An 18,034-nucleotide genomic window follows, 5' to 3' on the forward strand; every position below is an offset into this window, starting at 1 on the left:
CTCAAGGATGCACAGACTGGTGCCTCTTCAGTCTGTAAGGCTCTTGCCAGGGCAAATTGTTAGACTTATTTCCTGAGACCCCAAGGAGCAGAGCTGAGGCTTGTGGAAGGAAGCTGAAAGGAGGCAGGTCCAGCTCCACGTCAGGAAGCACAATCTCACAGCTAGAGCTGTCCCTGGAGGGAATGAGGTCCCCAGCTTTGGAGGGGGTGTGACCACCTGGTGGGGATGCGACATGAACCTGCTGACCTTTGATGGTGCTTTCAATCTTAAGACAATAAATGCCACATGTTCTGACTCTGAGATGCCACCATGTGTAAAGGGGAATCATTTGGCTCATAAACAGCTTTGAGAGGAGAAACTATAGATGGAGGAATCCAGATACCCCGGAGCCCCTGTAATAGCTCCTGTTGGCCGAGGGCCGAATGTGTCCCCTGTCCTGCGCGCGCTCAGCCCTGGGAGGGGTCGGGGCCGCCCTGGTGGGAGCTCCCTGAGCCGGGATTGGAGGAGCGGTGCCCGTACAGCAACCAGCGGCCCTTTGATGCCTGACCTGTGACAAGCCTTCCAACAGAAGGGTGACATGGCTTCTGTGGGCAGTGGTACCATCTGTCACCTGCCTGTCAGCCACTGATTAGGGATGTCCCCACAGCCAGGCTGGGCACAGGGCCACACTCCACTATGTTCCCAAGAAAGCCCTTCCCCTGGCCCACAGTGCCGGCTTTCTGGGTGGGGACACTTGGAGATAAAGCTGTAAAAGCCCAGGTCAGGTGCTAACTGAAGAATTCTTCTGAAGGTTCATCAGAAGAATCAATACTGCTTAAAACACTAAGTGAAAGAATAGAACAGTTAAGCAAACTAGAATAAGGGGTGACCTGTATGAGAAGCAGGACAGGTTCTGATGAAAAGCTTGAGCCTGAGGGTCGCACAGACCCAGGTCTGAATCCTCACTCTGCCCCGTCCTTGCTGTGGTCCTCTGGGCAAGGCATTTAACCACTCAAAATCCCAGTTTCTTTCATCTATCAAGTGAGAATGGTTCAAGGGCCTGGTGAGGGTTAAACGAGGTAATGCATGTAAAGACCTTGCCTTTAGCCACCCTTATTATAATCATGCTCTTACCATTTTAAAAGGCCAAGGATTCCCTAATGTGACAGATCAGGGAAATATGCTCTGGGGGCTACCACAGGGAAAAGAGAGCAATCAGATTCCAGTCTTGGCATTTTGTGTGAACTTGAGCATCCCTTCGTTTCTCCGAGGCTCAGTTTCCAAATCTGTAAGGTGGGGATACGGTGCCTACCTCTTTGGTTTGTTCATAGCCCAGCACAGTACCTGGCACAGACTAGGTGCCTCTCTCCCTGGCATTCCCCTTCATATCACACTGGAGTTGTGAACAAAGGACTTGCAAGAGCAAACTTCGAAGGACTAAGGAAAGTAAAAATTTATGATGACTTTATGCACACATACACACACAGATACTGCCTAGGACTTATATTTTGCAGAACACATTTTAGCTCAAATATTTATGAGCCCTTTTTGACACACTAAGGACTGAAAATATCACCATGTGCTTATGTTAAGGAAAACTTATAAAACTTTAGTCCAGTAGGAATTCAGTCAATTTCCTGGCTTGTCTCTGGTCATTTCCGAGGTTGCGAGGAAATCCAGGGTTGTAACAGCCCCCGTTCCCCTGAGGCTTTGGCAGGGGCAAAGGGTCCTCGGCAGGTCTGTAGGTCTGATGACATCTCCCTGTGAATGCTCCAGGCCACTGCCTCTCATAAATATTGCTGGAGCCCATGTAAAGGGCCCAAGTTGGCTTTTTGAGTTTCTCGCAAACACCAAAAGCTTTGCTTCCCCATCTCCTCTTCTCTCCCCGAGTCCCACATCCTCCTTGTCTTTCTTCCAGGCCAGTTCCCGGCACCAGAAAACCAGCTAGAGGACATGCTCCCCTGGGATCGCCAGATCCAGGCTTTCTGCCACCTGCACTTTTACATTTTACTGTCCACCTGTGTTATCATCATTCATGGAAGTGCCTTTTTATTTTTTCTACCAGGCTGCTCACTCCTCACCTCTCAAGCTTGATCTTAGACCTCTTTCCCTCACTGAAGTTTGGATTCTGTCTGTTCCCAAACTCCCTCACCCCTCCCACTTTCATGCAGGTTGTGACCTAGAATGGTCTTTTTCAAACTGTAGGTTGGCAATCCATCCATAATTCTCTTTTAGTCAAATAGAATAAGATAGAAAATAGCAGATTCCACCCTTGAGGAAAGGTTAGGCATGGTTTTTGAAATTTTTGTTTTAGTTAGAACGTTGTAGATTTATGTGTGTGAAATAAATGTTTACCGTAGGTGAGAATAAACGGGGAAGTCACAGATCTAGACTTCTTTTCTCTCCTTACCTCAAAACCATCTGGCCTGTCTCACTTTTCCTTGACTTTCTTTGGTCATGGTTTAGATGTCACTTTCTCTGAGGAGTGGTCCCTTAATCATCTCTCCACCTTTGGCCCACCTGACCTAGGTTAGGGGCCACTCTGGTGTCCTTCCCCTGCCTCTCTCCCTGTCTGACTTGCCCACTGTCTAGAAGCTCCAAGGAGTAGGAAGCTCATTTGTCTTGTCCACCGAAGCCTCACACAAGGCTTGGAAGGCAGGGTAGGAAGTCAGTGTTGGGGGGAGGCGGGGAAGGGAGAACAGGGGGAGAGGAGGGGAGGGCACAAGGGAACCTCGTGTCTTGCCTTCATGCAGCTTCCACCACAGTTAGGAGAGAAGAGTCCTTAGCGATCATTTACCGAATGAATTAACCTCTGGTACTAGGTGTGTAATACCTTTCTTCAGGTTTAAACATTTTCTTCTGATTCAAATCTAGACCCTGATATTTGGAAGCCATGTGATTTAGAGCAAATCACTTAATCTCTTTGAGCTTGTTATCTCATTTGTAAAATAAGAGTAAATAAGAGAAAAATATAAAATAAGAGGATAATATCTAACCTGCCTAGTTGTTGTAGGGATTAGAAACAACATGCACAAAGTTCCCAGCATGAGTAGGTATTAGGTGAACAGTCATTGTATTGTCACTGCCTCTTTTCCTATCACCACCATGTGTCTCCAGGCTTCCCCACATTAACAGACCTGTTCAAACCTTCCAGATCCATCTGAACCAGATCCATGTAAAAGAAAAAAAAAGTGGATTTTAGAATCACTGGCTTACTGGCTGTGTGAACTTATCAACCAACTGGCTCATTGAGTCAGCTCTCTAAAATGAGAAGTAATTAGGGGACTTCCCTGGCGGTCCAGTGGTTAAGACTCCATGCTTCCAAAGTGAGGGGCGAGGGTTCAATCCCTGATCAGGGAACTAAGATCCCACATGCTGTGAGGCGCGGCCAAAAAAAAAAAAAAAAAAGTAACTAGAGTTCTCGTGGGTCTGTGTGGGAAGCACCAGCCACAGCACCCGATGCAAACATGATTCTTCCCTCCTCTTGGCCAGAGCCCACTCTCCTTCCCCGTAGATAGACCAGAAATGACCCCCATGTCAGCATAAGGAGAAAGTTATACAACTATGGTTCATGCTTTATCAAAGCACTCATCATTGATGGCCCCTATGGCTGACACCCAGAGAGACAGTAGCTGCCCCCGCAAGGCTTGTGTCCTGCTCATCTCTGGGCCCCAGTCCCAGCGCGAGACTGGTCTGTAATGGGTTGTGGAAATGAACTCCTCTGCAAAGGCATATTTGTGTGCTCGAGGCTTACCTGGCGAAGAGTTTCAGCAGGCAGTAGGGGTGTGCGTCTGTGAGAGTCGAGGTGGGGTGGCGGGTTGTTCTGTGGGCAGTGAGAGGAAGCAGAGGGAGGGTCAGGAAGGGTCACGTGGGGAACCCGGAGGTCAGCAGGGTAAGCAGGGACTGACTTGTGTAGGCATGGACGTGTGCGGGTGCTTCTGGCACCCTTCCCCGGCACTGCTCCCACCCCTCCAGGGTCTCAGCATCGCTATGCTGCAGACCCTTGCTCCAAGAGGAGCTTTTCTCCACTGTCACTTCTTTCACCCCAACCTCTTCTTTTTCTCTCAATTAAATGCCAATTTGAGGGACTTCCCCGGCGGTCCAGTGGTTAAGACTTCGCCTTCCAAAGCAGGAGGTGCGGGTTCGATCCCTGGTCGGGGAGCTAAGATCCCACATGCCTCATGGCCAAAAAACCAAAACATAAAATAGAAGCAATATTGTAACAAATTCAATAAAGACTTTAAAAATGGTCCACATCAAAAAAAACTTTAAAAAAAATGCCAATTTGAGTGTGAACCATGACTGATCTCCCATCTGTTGAAAAAAAGTAAATATTTACTGAATTACTATATTAAGACTGAAAAGGAAATGAGAGCAAGGCAAATGTTCTCCTCGCCTCTGCTTTGTAATAGGGAAGCCATGAGTTTGGGGACTGTGTTCTTAATTTGCAATTGCTGAGCCTCTGCCTTGAAGCCCATGTCTTCAGTCAACAGGTACACACTGGTAAGAGACATAGTCATCCACCAATTTAACAGCCTAAAGTGTGTCTCAGACTTATTAACATATGTCTGAGGGAACGTTCCTTCTCCAGTTATAACTGACATCTAGCTGGAGCCTTCCAAAGTATGCCTTTTAAAAATAAAAGGTGGGTTTTTTCTGATGATAATAATGGCGAACATGTATTGAGCACCCATTGTGTATCAGGGATCATATGTACCAGGGACATGTATTAACTCATTTCATCCTCAGAACCACCTAAGAGGTTGTTCTTCCCTCTTGGGAGGGAAGAGAGCATCCTCAGGCCAAAGGGATACCGATACCTTCGACGTCCACGATCCAAGGCAGAACTCGGAAATCGCTAGCCCTCAGAACAAAACTGACCCATCAGTGTGTTTAACTTGGCCTAAATATAATAATGGATTACATTTAAAAATCATACATTTTACATCCAAGTCCAAATTTCCAGCTTGTCTTAAAAATTCACAAGACCCCCTACACTCCTATGTCCCAGCATTGGTAGGCACTGAACACCCACTGCCCCGTTGGACAGGCCCGCCCTCTTTTTTGGTCAGAGGCCCCACCCTGGGCACTGAGACTCCTTGATGACAGCTCTTGCTCTGTCGTTTCTCTAATAGGACAGTGATGCAGGAGGTTTTGTATACCCATGTTGCTCTGGAAAGTGGAACAATGAAAGAACTGAGAAGGTTGTATGTTTCAAGAAAGAGCGCTCATCATCCTTTGTGCAGGATATCCTGCTTTCCTCCTGTGCTGACCTCCTGGCTCTTGTAGGGGGCTACGTTTGCTACCCCAGAGCCAAAGGAAGACATTTGGAAAGAGGAAGACGCTGTCATAACAGCTTTAAAAAATGTGTCGGCCTAGGGCAAAAGGGTCAAGATGGGGAAAAGAGGAGGAAGGGAGATTAGGAGCTTCCTACCAGCCACACAGCCTGGCAAACCCGATATATGCGGCAGGTGCTGCGGCTTCCCCAGGTGCCGATGGTGCCTCCAATGAGATGGATGAGTCTGGAGGTGAGGGAGTTCTCTGATCAGCATGGTAGTCCCGGGCCAGCCTGGCTGGAAGGACACTTCTATGTGGTGGGAGGGAGGGGACTCAGGGAGCATAATAAAATAGGAAAAACTCGGGCTTTAGAGCCAAACAGACCTGGTTTCAGATCCTGACTTTGATATTTACCACCTGAGTCACCTTGAGGGAGGTTTGGAACCTCAGTTTTCTCATCTGTCAGATGGAGACGGGTTGGCTGTGTAATTAAATATGCATTGGAGGCACCAGGCTTCACTTTAGGTGCAATAGATCAGGAGTGAGCAGAACAGGTAAGGCCCCTGCTCTCATGGTGCTTACATATGAGTGCAAGAAAACAGACAATAAGCAGGTGATTATTTAATTATCTGGTGGTGATAACTGTGGATTGGTTGTTTATACCTTGGCTCATTTCCAGAAGAGGCTGGAGACAGTAATAATATCTCAGGACGTGTGACAATTGAATGAGATAATATATGCAAAGCGCTTACCCCAGTGCCTGAACATAGGCGTTCATTTCACAAATTCTTAAAGAGCCCCTGTTCTGTGTGAGGCCCTGTCCCAGCCGGAGGCCTGATGGGAACACACACGTGATTCGCATCTAGCGGGATCAGGAAAACTAGTGCCCTCTGGCCTTTGTTGTCAGCTTCCTTGATAGGCATCACTGAAGGAGAGGCTGAGGGCATCTTCACAGGGGAGACAGGTTCGGTCGTGTAGCAGGAAGAGAAAGGATTCATCGTTACAAGCCTTGGGTGCAAGCGCCCCTGTGCTACTTATGGCTGCGTGGCCATGGAGCGGCGCCCTCACCTCCAGAGCCTGAGGCCCCTTGTCCACAGCACTGCCGGGTGAATCGAGGTCCGGGATGGACCCGGGGATGGCCTTTGCCCCCTGGGGCCGGAACTGACGCCCTTTCTTTGGTTTCTCGGGCTCCAGACCACTCGGCCCTGAGTGCGGCAAGGACCCTGTTTGTGGATGTGGAGGAGCGCCGGCCGGAGGCCATGGACGTAAAGGAGAGGAAGCCGTACCGCTCGCTGACCCGGCGCCGCGACGCCGAGCGCCGCTACACCAGCTCGTCCGCCGACAGCGAGGAGGGCAAGGCCCCACAGAAATCCTACAGCTCCAGCGAGACCCTCAAGGCCTACGACCAGGACGCCCGCCTCGCCTACGGCAGCCGCGTCAAGGACATGGTGCCGCAGGAGGCCGAGGAGTTCTGCCGCGCAGGTGAGGGCAGCCGGGGCGGGGCTTGGGGCGCGCCTGCGCACTCCCTCCCCTTCACCCCCGGGCGTGGGCGCGCTTGAGCGGGGACGGAAGCCCAGCGGCGTGGAGGGCGTCCGTCAGCACCAACACTCCGCTATTTTGGCACCTAGGTCTGGTCAGAGCCTGCCCTGTAGTTCGTTCTTAGTTCATTTGTTTTCATGCTCACCCCCCTTGTGGGCGTAATGGGGTGGTTAGGAGCTGGCTCCGGGTCAGACTGCCTGGGCTTGAGTTCTGACCACCACCGGCTCTCCTCTAAGCCTCCCCTGTTACATGGCCATGAGTACTCGCTACTGCACTGAATTGTCCTGAGGACTAAAGAGATGACGCGTTGCGAGGTAAGTGCGATGATGCCGTGCCTCTCCCACAGGCCTGGATCCACAGGAAAGCTGACCTGTTAACGAGGCTGCCTCTCCTGCTTTAAAGACGAGGGGTCTTCAGCTCTTTCCCATTTGCGGTCAACAGCTCAAACTCTGACATCAGACAGACCTGATTTGAATTCTGGCTCTGCCATTTTTACTACCCTCAGTGTCTTCACCTGGGCAATGGGATCACAGCTATGCCTCCTAATTGTAAAGTGGTGGGGAGGATTGATGAGGACTGGAAATAGAGCACTTGACACTTACACAGAGCAGGTGCTTCAGAAATGCTGCCTGCTACTGATTGTCATCTCTGGGTCTCAGTGAGGGGAGGGGACAAATGGTGTCAAAGCTTTCCTCCGGCTCGGTGAGCCCTGCCAGGCCCAGGTTGGCCTGGATGCCATCCTAGCACGTGAGGCTCCAAAGGGAGCCCCTCTTATCTTCATAAATAACAAATGAGAGGCATTCTCAGCTCATAGGCAGACATGGGCACTGCAGCTTACAAAGTTCTCTCTCTCCCATTACCTCCCTGGAGCCTCAGAAATCCTGTGAGGGTAGCAGAGTTCTCTCCTCCCACCTTCCCTCTCCCTTTATCCATCCTCCAGCGTGCTACCAGAGTGTGTCTGTCTGATTATTTAACTGCCTTTCGCTGAGCACTTACTCTGTGCCAGGCTGGACACGGAGCTGACTAGGACCCTGGGAGGCACAGGGGTTCCTGGTTAAGAGTGATGCACACGATTGGGAGAGGAGGCCATCTCTGGGGGCTCCCCTCCTGCCTCACTGGCAGTTCCTTCTTCCTTCCTTTGCAGGCTTGTCCTCTTCAGTCCTGACCCTGGTTGCGGGATCCTTCAAAGCATGGGCATCTGCCTCTTCTCTCTTCTTACTCCGCTCTGCACGTTTACTCTCATCCGCAAACCTCTCCTTTGAGCTCCCACCCTGATACCCCGCCCTCTGCCTCTGTGCTCCCAGGACACTCTCCGTGGATCCCCCCACTTTGGGCTTTAGCCCTTCATCATGGCCTGGGCCGTGTGTCCCCCGCTTGACTGTGAGCTCTGTGAAGTCAGGCACCATGCCCTGCTCATTGCTATACATCAGTACCCGAGGGCAGCTTGGATTGGGTTAAATGTGGCGCTGCCTGGGTGTAAGTCCATTTCCTAGATCGGTGGTTTAACTGGAATATGATCCTTAGCGCCTTCGTCTGCCGGTCTTCCTCATCCCCCAAAACACTCATGGGAATGTTAAAAATATGGAAGAAGCTGTCCCTGAGTAAACACTGAGTAATGTGGAGGCTGTGTTTCCCATGGAAGTCAGTATCCCCTTTGTCTCTCAAACACGGATCCCTGAGTGAACTCCCCTCGCCCATGTCTTCCCGGCCTCTGTCGTGGGCACAGCCAGGCTTTCCCTGGGCCTCGAGAGACCTGTCAGCGGCCCAGCCTCGGCTGTGTGCTTGGCTCCCTGGGTTACCCCAGAGGCTGCTGGTTCCTGTCACAGCCCACCTGGCGTGAGGAAACAGAAGGCAGAGCCGACCTCCTTGTGCAAGGCCCACTTTTCCCAGCCAGTCACCATCTTCTTCACTTTCCTGCTCCAGGCTTTCCTGACCTGGCTGGAAAGGAACGTCTGGTCCCAGGGAACCATTGGCATTTCATGGACTAGGCTTCTGCCCTGCTTAGGAGCCCTCCTTGCTGGCAGGCCCTCCCTGGGCCAGAAGAGGAGAGCTGAAGCTCTCCGTCCAGTTTAGCAGACATGTACTGAGCCCCTACTGGGTACCAGGTTGCCTTCTAGGCCCAGGGATTTAGGAATGAACAGGACACAGTCCCTGCCCCCGTGGAGCCATCTCGAGCAGAGGACCCAGGCTCTTACGCAGTTCTGCTCTGCAGGATGACCAGGGCTGAGGACTCTCAGAGGCGGCTCGGAGGAAGAAGCAGTGGCTCCCACACAGGGTGTAGGAGGAGGGGAGGCTTCTCAGACGAGGGGCCATTTGTATTGGGCCCTTCATAAAGGGGTGGAGGGTTTGGGCTGGTGGAGAGGGTGCAGAGGAGAGGCCCGGGCATCGAACATCACAGTGAGCTCAAAGGACAAGAGTGAGTCCTAGGGTAGGGGCCGGGCTTCTGGTGGGGAGATGCCCCCCTCACGCCCTGATCTCGCTCCCCTGCCTTCCCTCCTAGGCACCAACTTCACCCTGCGTGAGCTGGGCCTGGGGGAGGTGACGCCCCCGCACGGGACCCTGTACCGGACAGACATCGGCCTCCCCCACTGTGGCTACTCCATGGGGGCCAGCTCCGAGGCCGACCTGGAGGCCGACCCTGTGCTGTCCCCCGAGCACCCCGTGCAGCTGTGGGCCCGCAGCACGCGGTCGGGGCGCAGCTCCTGCCTGTCCAGCCGGGCCAACTCCAACCTCACGCTCACCGACACGGAGCACGAGAACGCGGAGACCGGTGAGTGGCCCGCTTGGCCTGTGCCGGGCGCCTGGGTTATGGGGCCGGGGTTTTAACCACAGTATTGATCTTCTGCTCCATCCCTTGGGGCTCCGGTGAAGTCGGTGGAAAATGGCTTTGCTCTCCGTCGTCAAAAGGCAGAGCCTCTCACAGGGTCGCGTGAAACCCCCGCCCGTGGGTGCCAGGCTGGAGACGGGTTGCCGCACTTTCATTCCAGATGAGAGGGGTGCCGAAGGGGCAGGGTTACTGCTTACAAGGTGCCTGTGCGGGTGGGAGCAGATGGGCCGGAGGAGAGTGGAAGCCCATCCCCTGCAGCTTATCCTCTCCGGCGGTCACCGTGCCTGGTCCTGCAGAACTCTGCTCACGCAGCCTCCAGCCTCCAGGTGCCCAACCACCCTGGGCACCCACCACGTGTGCTGCCCCACCCCAGGGTCTTACGCTGATCAGAGGATAGTTTTCACACGAAAACTGTCACGCTGGAGTAACTTAAAACTCGTGTTTTTACCCCAGCTTTCCCGTGATCTCATCTGCAGATTTGAGGAAGTGCTGTTTCTGCTCTATTCCACTCTCATCTCTGTAGCTCTCTTCCAAGGCCGGAGAGATGCTGTGGGAGAAAAAGAGGACAAGTTATTCACACATCTCCTTTTTTGTGGGGAAGGAAAGGGAGCCGCGTTTCAGGATATTCCCCTTCACTCTCGGACCTTGTTGGCAGATCTCTGAGGGGCCCTGAGATAGATGCAGCCCTGCAGTGGGCCACCCGCTGAGGGAATTTCCCTTTCTGTGGCACCTTGTGCCCACAGTCTCTGGGCAGCTTGTGGATGAGGTCCACATGGAGGAAGGAGGGTCCTGCTGGAGTCTGGCAGCAAAGACTTAGGGAGGGTGGCAGAGACCAGGACAGCCCCTCTGCCCGGGGGAGGGCTTTGTTTCTCCGAGGTCCAGTGAGGGGGTCTGCGGGCCCTGACACACCAGAGGTGGGAAGGGGGACGTGGGGATGGCAATCTGAACGAGAACTGGAAGAACCAAGCCAGGTACCAGTGCCCCCTACTGGTTTCCAGCTCTAAATGCAGGATCCTTTGATTCCTCCCCAGGGTGTGGGGGGAATTGGAGAAGTGGTTTGGGGGTTGGGGGGGGGCGTGTGTGGAGACACCAGGTCAGAGGTGAAGGCTTAGGTGGGTTAGTCTCTGGAAAGGATGCTCCAGTGGGTTTTGCACGACACAATCCCAGATTTGGGATCAGGCAGGAGACTAGGTAAGGTCAGGGTCAGGTGGAGAAATCCATCTCCTAAAAAAGTCAGGTGCAGCAGAATTGCAACTATTTGTTCTACCACTGCTGCTAGAGAACTCGGAGTTTTTCCTAGGGACGCACCTGTTTGAGGGGTGGAGGAGCAGCAGGTCCCAAATACCAGCTTGGCAGTGTCACCCTCCCCTGACACTCCACCAGCCCTGGGAGGGGGTCAATGACCTCAGCAGCTGAAGGGGTTCCCCTCTGTGCAGTGGGGAGCCATCCACACTCCCTCATCCACCTTCCCACCTAGGCCCAAGCCCAGCCAGCGGCCCCCTTCTCTCTTCTGCACTACACACTGAATTTGATGTGCGAGGACTGTGCAGAGGAAATGGTGTCTAACTGGGAGGCAGGAAGCCTCAGTGCCATCACTGACCTGGGGTGTAGCATTGGATAAGTTAGATCCTTTCTCTAGACCTCAGTTTCCTCATCTGTAAAATAAGTAGTTTTAATGAAATCAGCATTCCTTGTATTCTGAGAATGTTAATAGTTCTTACATTGAAGAGGGGTGGAGGGGAGTGCTCTGTGGTCAAATAATGTAGGGAACACTGAGTTAAAGGAACTTAAACCAGCTTCCTTACTGCAGGACTTCTCAGAGCCTTTAATACGTTAATATGCACGCTAACGGAGATATTAGCAAGGAGGGTTACATGCAACATCCCCCAAATTGATCTGAGAATTAAAAACCCTTTATTATCAGAGCATGCGACGGGACCAGTGTTCCAGTCAACACTTTTGGGGAATAAGTGAGCTGAATCACCTGTAGGCCCTTCTAGATCTAGGATTCTGTGATTTGAAGTCCTTACATTAAGGTGAAGGTGCACAAGAGGAACATGATAGTAATAACAACAATACTAGTTAATACCTGCTACTGATTATTAGACCCCCATGCCCAGTGCTAAGTGCTTAGCTGTATGATCTCATTTACTCCCTCTACAACACCTTGAGATAGGTTTTATTACCCTCACTGTACAGGATAAGGAATCTGTAGCCCAGAGAGGTTAAGAAACCTGTGTAGGTCACATAGCTAGCAAGACGAGATTTGAACTCAGGCCTGTATGATTCTAAAACCTTTACCCTTGTGGCCCTAATCATAGTGAATTTCCTCTGCAGCAAAGTACTTGTGTTGTTTGTTCGTTTGAAGGCTTCTTGCCATGGTGACAAATGATCATTTTTCCATAAAGTCATGACAGAGTGAGGCACACACCACCCACTTTATTGTATATTCCCTGAGAGCTGAGTTACAGCTGAATTAAGCCTCTGTTGGGTGATAACGACGGCGAGCCTGAGGAGCTTCAGGCTCTGATAACAGGGACAGGGAGATGGTTGCCTGCTTCCCTGGCCATACCACCCTCTCCTTCTGATCATGCATTTCGGCATTGGGCCATAGCACTCACTCTAAGTCTCACTGTGCTCACGGAAGATGGGCAGGCAAAGGAGGTGAGCAGGTGGATCTAACAAAGAGCTCCTCCTTGGCCGCCTCATCCCTTTCAGGCCTGGACTTCCAAACTCAGACATCCTGCACCTGTCCACTTGCTTCAGGCTGGAAAATTATATTAGTGGCTTTGCTACACTGGAGTCTAAATAATGACAGTAACTCATCCTGGCAGTGAAGGAGCCATAGGAATGGCTCCCCTTTATCCACCGAGGAGGTTGACAGCTTTGTTGTCGACCAGAACTTACAGCTGACGACTGGAGCTCAGAGGTGAAGGGCATGCGGCGACCGTGTACCTAGCTGAGCTGGAGCCAGGCTCTATGCAGAAGTCTCCGTTCTTTCCCGGCTTCCCCCCTCTTCTTCCTGCCCTTTCCGCTCTCACATCTTTCTCCCCTGCCCTCGTCTCTTTCTCTCGCATTCATCCCCCTGAGCCCAGTTCTGTCTTTTATCTGTGATGAGAACTCTGATCTTACCATCAGAGCAGGGCTCAACTCCACTGGACATAATCGGCCAACACATCGCATTACGGCCACTTTCAGGAGCAGGGGGAGGCCATGCTGAGGACCTATCGTGTCAAGCTGCTGCACAAGGGCCATTGCCTTCAACCCTCATGACAGCACCGCGGCACTCCCATTTCCCAGATGGGAAAACTGAGGCTCCCAAAAGGTCAACTGACTTGCCAGAGATTGTACAGCCAGTCATTCAGCAGGTCGGCAAAGCTTGGATCTGAGCTCAGGTCTCTCTGATGCTATAGTTTGAGCCCTCTGCCCACTCTTTTGGAATCAGCAGTTGAGGACACCAAAGCATGACCCCCAGCAACTTGCAGCCGCAGAAACACCGACTGCCTCCACGCCCGGCCTTGCATTAGTCAATAGTAATTGTCAACAGTATTGATAGTGGTGGAGGCTTTTGCTGAGGTCATGGTGAAGCTGCCATCAATAATAACTTTTTATGGGGTCCATTAAAGCCAATTTCTGCCCCCGAAGGTGAATGTCAGCAGCTTTTATGTCACTGCTTAATATCCAAAATAAATACAGAATTGACTGGGTAATGTAAACACAAATCTTCCCCCTCTGGGGCGTCAGGCGGAGCCGGCCCTCAGGCCTCTCCTGCTGAGTGGAGCCACAGCAAGGAGGAGCTGGCATCACGCCAGGCACACGCTTGGCATCCTATAAATGTTCTTTAGAAAGCAGAGGTTGCAATGTGAACTCCATTTCCAACCACAGGGTCAGGTGGACACAGTGTCTGTTTTGTAGATTCGTTCTGTGCTTTGTTCTGTAGCTATGCTGAGCTCCTTCAGTGGACCAGGCATCATTCTAGAATCAAGAATCTAGATGAATAGCAGGGGAGGTGGAGCTATGACAACCTTGCAGCCCTATCTGTGGTGGAGGTTTAGCAGGCAGTGTGGCAGGGTGGAAAGAGGTGGTTCCAAATCTAGTGAGGAGCCTTGGTCTCAAATCCTGGACCATGTCCCAGTTCTGAAACCTTGAGCAAGTCACCTCACCTCTCTATGCCACAGTTTCCTCATTTCTAAAACAGTGTGCCAGTGGTTACCCAGGGCTGGGAGAAGGGAAATGGGGAGTTTGTGTTTAATGAGTACCGAGTATCAGTTTGGGATGATGGAAAAGTTCTGGAGATGGATAGCGGTGATGATTGCACAACAATGTGAATGTACTTAATGCGTTGAATCGTGGCTTAAAAATGGTTAAAAGGGTTTTAGCTATTAATATTGTTTAAAGAGCTGTGGGTGTGGGATGACAGTAGAAGGAGCCATTCGTTTTGCCCTGAGGGTACAAAGGCTCATCCCTTCGTTCCACTCACATTGTGTGCCAGAGTTTGAAGGCCAGCCGAGCAGGATTGCACTGAGCGTGAGGGATCTGAGAGAGGCATTCCCAGTAGACGCAGGTTGCTGGAGCCAAGGTTTGGAGGCATAAAGAGGTGTGGTGGGTCTGGGGAGTAGTGAGAATTTACCCTGAGCTCTAATCCCAGAGGCAAATTGAGAAATTCACTTAGAAAAGAAACAATGAAACAGAATCACAGTTACACCCAAATTATCAAGCAGCCTGGGTATCAAAAGGGAAACTACTGGTTAACCTAATTAGGCAGCCAAATTGTTTATTGAGAGTGTAGATTAGGTGAGCATCTTCAAGCACAGTGAGAAAGAAGCTCATTACCAATTTAACTCCATTTATTCTCTACCCTCCCTGGCCCCATGCTCACGAGATTTAGTTTTAAAAATCTGTAAGAAAAGCTCTCATTAATTCCCTAAGCGGCCAGAGTACTGTTGCCCAACCATTGGACACAAGGCTCCCTTCTCTAGGACAGGAAGCTGGGTTCGTTCAGCTGGGGTAGGGATTATACCCCTATATTTGACTACCCTTCTGCCCCATAAGCAGCAGGCTTACACTCCCTCCCATACTGCAGAAGTACCCGATGTTTTCAGGGAATTAGAGTCTCTTACTGGACAGAGTTATCCACATAATGAGGACTGTAAGCCCCCAAGTTCCAAGAAGGATTGAGGAGGGCCTAGTACGGTCAGAGCATCTGAGAATCTGGGAGCTAGAAGGAACCTTAGAGATAACAAATGCATTGATTCTTAACCTTTCCCCATTTCCTAGTTTTCTTAGTCAAGAAAACTACGATTTAGAGAGGTTAGGTGACTTGCTAACAGTGGCACAGCTAGTAAATAGCAGAGCCAGGGTTTGAATCCAGATCTGCCTCACTCCACTGCCTGTTATCTTTCTTGACCACTGCACTCTGCAGTTTGTTCTGTTTTATAGAAACATGTTTTCATTAGCTCAAGGCTAATAAAATATACGCAACCTGAGAGATGATTCTTGCTGTATCCAGAACGTAAACTTCTTTGTCACTGTTAGAAACTGCCGGAAAAGAAATTGAATCCGTAACCTGTTAGAGCTACTCAGGACCCTAGAGATTATACCAGGTCACTCTCTAATTGTGACATGCTGGAGAAAAGACATTTAAAGTAGACGTTGTAGAGGTTTAAGAGAAAAAGTCCAACCAGTAGGTTTCTGAGAAGATTTTATGGAAGAAGTGCTGGTCCCTGGGCTTTGAGGGACGGGAGGGATTCTACCAGGTAAGGAGGGGGAAGAAAGGGCATTCTCTGTGGATGAAGGCATGGAGGAGGACAAATGTCAGGTGTGTCCCATGAGGCTGGAATATGGGGGCAGAGTGTGCAGAGAGGGAAAGTTGGAGAGTTAGGCAGATCCTCTGTCATTTAAAAGCTGTTTGTTGAGCACCTACTGTTTTAGGTATTGGGGTTCCAGCCTGATCCAGGCAGACAAAACTGCCCACTCATCAGTGGGGCGACTGATCAACAAGTTTAAAAACTACATTATATAGGATGTTTCAAGATGATAAGTGTTACAGGAGAGGGGATAGGGGATGCCAGGGTGGGACCGGGGGTGCAGCCAGAGGAGGCTTCACTGAGAAGATGGCCTGTGAGGTAGGTGAGGGAGCTGGTGGTGAGCAAGTCCGGAGGAAGAGCCATCCCAGCAGAGGGAAGGGCGGGTTCAAGGGCCTTGGGGCAGGAGGGTGTCTGGATTGTTCCAAAACATCAGGGAGGCCAGTGTGGCTGCAGTGGGGAGGAGATCAGAGAGGGGACCTGGGGTAGGGCCCACGTGCAGGGCATTGCAGGGAGAATCACAGGAGGCTCTCTGGGCTGGGGACTGACAGGGTCTGACTAATACTTGGACAGGGTCATTCTGGAAGCAGCAGTGCTGAACTCCAGCGGGCTGTGTCTGAGTAGGAGGCTACTGCAGTAATTCAGGAAAGGGGGTGGGCGCTCAGGCCAGGACCAGTGCGTGGAGATGGTGAGGTTGGGATCTGTACCTGGTGAGGGGAACCAGCTGCCCTTCCCTGCTCCACCCCAGGGCCTCATAAGCAGTGAGGAAGACCACAGTATTCTTAGGTTCTGTGACCAAAATGGGGTCCCAGGTATTCTAAGGGGAGGGGGCTCACACCTGATCCTTCTCCTGGCCTCACAGCTCCTTCAGCCCAGCTGCAGAGTCCTTTAGCATTGGCCTGTCCCATACCACTCCCCACTTTCTCTCTCAGAGCTCATGGCCTTGGTCATGAACCACACCCCTTGTCCGTTCCTCACACCATACTCCCTCCATCCAGCTGCCGATCATCTGGATCTCTGACCTTGTTGCCCGACTCCCACTCCCAGCCTTGTCATGCTGCCCCCAGGAGACTCTTGGTCCCATGTCTTTTGTTATCATCTTGGCTTCTCTGTGTCCATAATTCCAGCCCTTCCTTCTGCTCCGCCGCCTCAAACTGCCTTGGTGAAGTCTGACCTGGGGCCTCCTCTCCAGAGCACCACCTCTGCTGGAGTTGCTGTGATCTGGGAGCTGGTATCTGACAGCCACTAATATTGCTGTTCTTGTGAGTTCCTTGTAAGAAGACGTTAAATACATCCCAAATCCACTCCCCACTGGTGCACACTGCAGCACTCCCTGGTGGGCAGTATGTGCTAATACAAGCACACCCTCCTTCTGAACTGGGAGGAGGGAAAAACAGACCCGGAAAGCTACGCTAAATTAAGATAGATTGCATTTGTGAAACTAGGTTAGGACCCGCTGTGTGTGCTGAGAGGTACAGTGATCTAGAGTTTTGCTTTTAATTTGAGCCAACATGACTTTCAGTTCCAGTGGAAGCAGTGACGTGCACAATGACAAACTTCCTACCAAAAGACATTTGCAAGGCATTATTTCCTATCGTAAGCTCAGCTTTGTCCAGGGAGAGTGGCTCTTGGCTGATTTCAACTTCATATAATCCAGGATGACTTCAGGGAAGAAAGAGAGTAACCGATGTTGAGGAAGGAGCTTCCTGCCCACAGGAGCCTAGTTCCAGTGCTGGGGTGTGTGGAATCCAGGGATGAATCTGGTTTCAGTGTTAGGCTCTATCACCAGACCCAGTGTGACCTTGAGCAAGTTACTTCTCCTCTCTGGACGTCAGTTTCCCCATGAGCCAAATGGGATCATTGGATTCTCAGGCAGCAAGATAACTGGGAACAGCATGGGCTTGGAGTCACACTCAGAATCCCAGCTCAGCCACTCAGGAATTGGGTGATGTTGTGCGAATGACTGAATCTCACTGAGCCTCAGTTTCTTCATCTGCAACATGGGAATGAAGACATGCCTACCTCCTAAAGTTGTAAGGAGCACAAAAGGCAAGTGTGCACATGAAAGATACAGGGCTTCCTTTTCCCAGCTGTGGACCGTAACTGATCCTGAAATCAGTGCTGTGTTTCAGCACACCATCATTTAAAATAATGGTAATAAATGGATGGGAGAGGAGCAGAATAGAATAGACTACATCAAACATAGTGAAGTCAGTGTTATTTTGTGAATTTTTATTTTAGCTATACTTTACACACAGCACCTGTACTGGGTCGCCAGTTACAATGTATTTCTTACTATGCAATTCAGTTAAAAAAAATAATAAGTTTAAAAGATGGTACTTGGCACATAGCAGGACCTGATGAATGTTAATTCCTTTCCTTCAAGGACCCCTCAGCTTGAAGATTCCATGATTCATGCTGTCATAGTCTTGTCTAAAAACTATTGGCATAGTATTTCTAGGGCCTCCTTATGGAGAATGAGTGCATTTCTGGGCAGGGCCTCATGATTCAGTTAAAAGAAGCTGGGCTTCAGGATCAGATGGACTTGCCCAAGGTCACACGGCTTATATAATGACAGAGCTGGAATCCCTGAGTTGTAGGACCTGGC

At 50.9% G+C, this 18,034-nt stretch overlaps 1 protein-coding gene across 4 annotated transcripts in view; it reads left to right on the top strand.

Moving 5' to 3' along the window:
• Positions 1 to 18,034, top strand: part of TENM4 (teneurin transmembrane protein 4) — a 749,934-nt gene that overhangs the window by 345,233 nt on the left and 386,667 nt on the right. For all 4 annotated transcript variants that reach the window (XR_005020977.1, XM_036861484.1, XM_036861485.1 and 1 more), the window contains exons 5-6: positions 6,451 to 6,738; positions 9,296 to 9,565. Coding sequence is in view for 3 of the 4 variants with exons in the window: in XM_036861484.1 (XP_036717379.1) it covers positions 6,516 to 6,738; positions 9,296 to 9,565 (493 nt within the window). In the remaining variant the exon portion in view is untranslated. The remainder of the gene's footprint in view (positions 1 to 6,450; positions 6,739 to 9,295; positions 9,566 to 18,034) is intronic.

This window comes from Balaenoptera musculus, chromosome 8, assembly GCF_009873245.2.
Source record: "Balaenoptera musculus isolate JJ_BM4_2016_0621 chromosome 8, mBalMus1.pri.v3, whole genome shotgun sequence".
Classification (NCBI taxonomy): Eukaryota; Metazoa; Chordata; class Mammalia; order Artiodactyla; family Balaenopteridae; genus Balaenoptera; species Balaenoptera musculus.